General features: G+C 52.6%; 1 protein-coding gene across 1 annotated transcript in view; it reads right to left on the bottom strand.

Annotated features, from left to right (window-relative positions):
* The window catches only part of LOC104408648 (collagen alpha-2(XI) chain-like), a gene marked incomplete at both ends in the record, with an annotated part of 53,599 nt that overhangs the window by 22,613 nt on the left and 27,732 nt on the right, over positions 1-3,254 (bottom strand). The window contains one exon of the mRNA XM_010018306.1: positions 433-540. Within this exon, the coding sequence (XP_010016608.1) occupies positions 433-540 (108 nt within the window). The remainder of the gene's footprint in view (positions 1-432; positions 541-3,254) is intronic.

Here is a 3,254-nt window from a genome sequence, read left to right as displayed (position 1 = left end):
ACACAAACCAGTCTGGGATTCTATGATTCATGGCTTGAACACTATCCAGGAATCCATAATTAACTTTATTTCTTTACCTCCTCCCACCCCCAGGATTTTCTCCTGTAAAAGCAATGGGAGGCTCAGATGCAGAAGAACTGCCCATCCCGCTTGCTCAGGCCCCCACAATGCAGGATGTGCAGTGCTCATGTTATCCCAGCTGCACCTTAATACACAAATCTGGTGTTCTACTGACCTTTTTCTTTGTGTGTGAGGAAAATATGAACTAATCCAGGACTGCCTGGGTTTGTAAGCTTAACACTTTAGTTAAAGGAGCAAGTGAACATGAAGAGCAGCAGCATTAGATCCCCTTGTCTCCTGACCAGGGCTTGGGGCTGCAGCTTTCCCATACCCAACACTGGCACCCCATGGCCCTGCTCGCCCATGGCTCACCTGCTCTCCTGGCAGCCCCCACGGCCCTGGTTTCCCATCCAAGCCAGGTTTTCCATCCAAGCCAGGGTGACCCACGCGTCCCTGCGAGCCCTGGAGCCCAGCTTCACCCTGTGGGGGAAGAGCCAAGCACAGAGACATGAAATATCCACATCAGGATGACATCAAGAAATGAAATACTGAGTCCTCCCCATCCTCACATGGGGATGAGGATGGACAGCGAGGGGAGAGGCTTTGTGCGCCCCAACACTGGGATGTGGATGTGCCCAGGATCTCCAATCAAAACGAGCAGGGAACAAAGCGGAAGGCCAGGAAGAAGCAGTGCACTAAGTAGTCGAATGAAAGCCACCTCCATCTGCTGCTTGGCTCTGGAGCCAACACTCCAAGGCATTTCTGATGCTTTCCCACACAGAGTCAAAGAATCCCAGACTGGTTTGGGTTGAAGGGAGCTAAAAGCTCCTCCAGCTCCAATCTCCTGCCACAGGCAGGGACACCTTCCACTAGAGCAGGTTGCTCCAAGCCCCTGTGTCCAACCTGGCCTTGAACACTGCCAGGGATGGGGCAGCCACAGCTTCTCTGGGCACCCTGTGCCAGCGCCTCAGCACCCTCCCAGGGAAGAGCTTCTGCCTCAGAGCTCATCTCAGTCTCCCCTCTGGCAGGTTAAAGCCATTCCCCTTGGCCTGTCCCTACAGGCTCTGATGAAGAGTCCCTCTCCTGCATCCAAAGATGCAAGAGCCTAAGCAGATTCCTCTGGGCTGGGCATCACCAGCTAAAGCTTAAGGGTAGGTAGCTTGTGCTTACTCCTTAGCTAACTGGCAATTCTGTATTAAGGCAGGATAAAGCAGTCTGGGGCAAAGAGATTTCCCTTCAAGTCCCTTTGATTGTTTGGATTTCTCAACAACTTTGGGACATTTGGCTAAGTCCAAAAACTGGGCTTTGTTTTAGGTTGTAATGTCAGAGTTTGAAGGGAGGGCTGGAAGGTGCAGCTGCAAGTGAGGAATGTGGTTGTGAAAATACAACAGCTTGTTTGGGGCAGGTTTGCTTTGCCATCTCCCCCCACAAGGCCTTCAGCATCTCGAGCAGCCATGCACATCCTCACAGCTCATTAGTGGCCGTGTATGTTTGAGGAACAAGCCCAAAAGGCAGCATTTTTGCGCCATTCCACATCCAGTTCTGGCTTTGGGGACTATTTCTTTGTTCCTTGTAGTTGGGGAATATTGTTCTTTGCAATCTTGCAGGAAGGAGACCTGGGTCACACTGCACCTTGGGCTGTGCTCTGGGGTAGGGGAGCCTGAGTAGGTGCAAAACACACCATGGGCAAACCTAACCCAACATGTGCTCAGGGGCTGATGCAGGCGGATGAAATCCCTCCTTCTCTTCCTCACCCCTGCTGTCATCCGATCAGCATCCCCCGGTCAACAAAAGCAGGGAGTGAAGACCTGTTGGAGCCTCAACAGGCATCAAAGACCTCTTGGGCCAAGGTCTAGAAACAGGAACCTTAACAAAACCCACCCTAGACTGGTCAAGAGCCAAGTCCAAAACTGAGCTGAATTTCCTGTTTGGAAACCTGCCAAGTGAACCCTTCAGGAGATGCCAAAGCAAGAGCAGGAGAGTAGGGGGATGGAGACAGGGCTGTGGCCATGACACAGCCCCTCAACCCAAAGCCTTCAGGCTTGCACATAGACTGTGATGGGTGGAAAGAATTTGCTCGTTTCCATTCTTGTGTTAATCCCCCCCTAAACTGCTGAGTCCCCTCCCAGATCCTGTTTATGTGAAGACTGAGAAGACCTTTGGCACCTCTTGGTTGAGCTGCACTGACAGACTCCAGTGGTTACACTCAACCGGCTTAACAGAGCCAGTGATGCCTTCCAGATGTTGGCAGCTGGTAAAACAGTGTCCCTGGGGTGCATGCCTGCTGCAGAGGAGTGTGGCTGACAGGACACTGGGAGCAGGATGTGTGATGGAGAGCAGACACACAGGGCCTGATGGTGTAGCTGCATTTCTTGCTCAAGAAATCCACTCTAACTTTTGCCATGAGCTTTAGCGACTCAAAGAGTCAACACAGCTGCCAGAACCAGCCCAAGTGCTGCTCACCATCCTCCTTCAGCACCAATTCATGTAAACCCAGCCTTCCTTGGCTCCTCTTCTCAAGCCAGAGGAAAAGCAACTCCAGTTTTGGAGAGGAAGACATGATGACGATGACGGCGAGAGGAAAGGAAGGTCATCACTGAGAGGGAACCAAAGGGACCACTCTGCTGTGGTTAAGGTTGCTGGGAGATGCTATGTAGGGTGGGACACACTGGAGGGCTGAAGGAAGATGGTTGCTCCAGTAGAGGGTGAGCAGGGAGATAAGGAGCAGTGGGATGGGCTCTGCTGTCCCTTTTGAGCAGCCCAGCAGCAACCAGAACAAATGAGCAAGATGCAGAGGGGTTCTGGGAGACATCAAGCTGTGTAGAGACAACTGTGCCAGCTTGTGTCCGGCTATCTGGGAAGGCATGGAGTGATACGAAAACAGGCTGAGAACACTGAGGCTGTTCAGTGGGGAGAAGAGAAGCTCAGACCTCAGAGCAGCTTCCAGTGTGTGAAGGGGGCTACAAGGATGCTGGAGAGGGACCTTCATCAGGGACTGGAGCGATAGGACAAGGAGTGATGGGTTTAAACTGAAACAGGGGAGGTTCAGGTTAGATATGAGGCAGAAGCTCTTCCCTGTGAGGGTGCTGAGGCGCTGGCACAGGGTGCCCAGAGAAGCTGTGGCTGCCCCATCCCTGGCAGTGTTCAAGGCCAGGTTGGACACAGGGGCTTGGAGCAACCTGCTCTAGTGGAAG

The sequence above is a fragment of the Nestor notabilis genome, unplaced genomic scaffold, assembly GCF_000696875.1.
Source record: "Nestor notabilis isolate BGI_N333 unplaced genomic scaffold, ASM69687v1 scaffold10937, whole genome shotgun sequence".
Classification (NCBI taxonomy): domain Eukaryota; kingdom Metazoa; phylum Chordata; class Aves; order Psittaciformes; family Psittacidae; genus Nestor; species Nestor notabilis.
The sequence above is the reverse complement of the archived record's forward strand: the minus strand, read 5'-3'. Positions and strand labels throughout refer to the sequence as shown.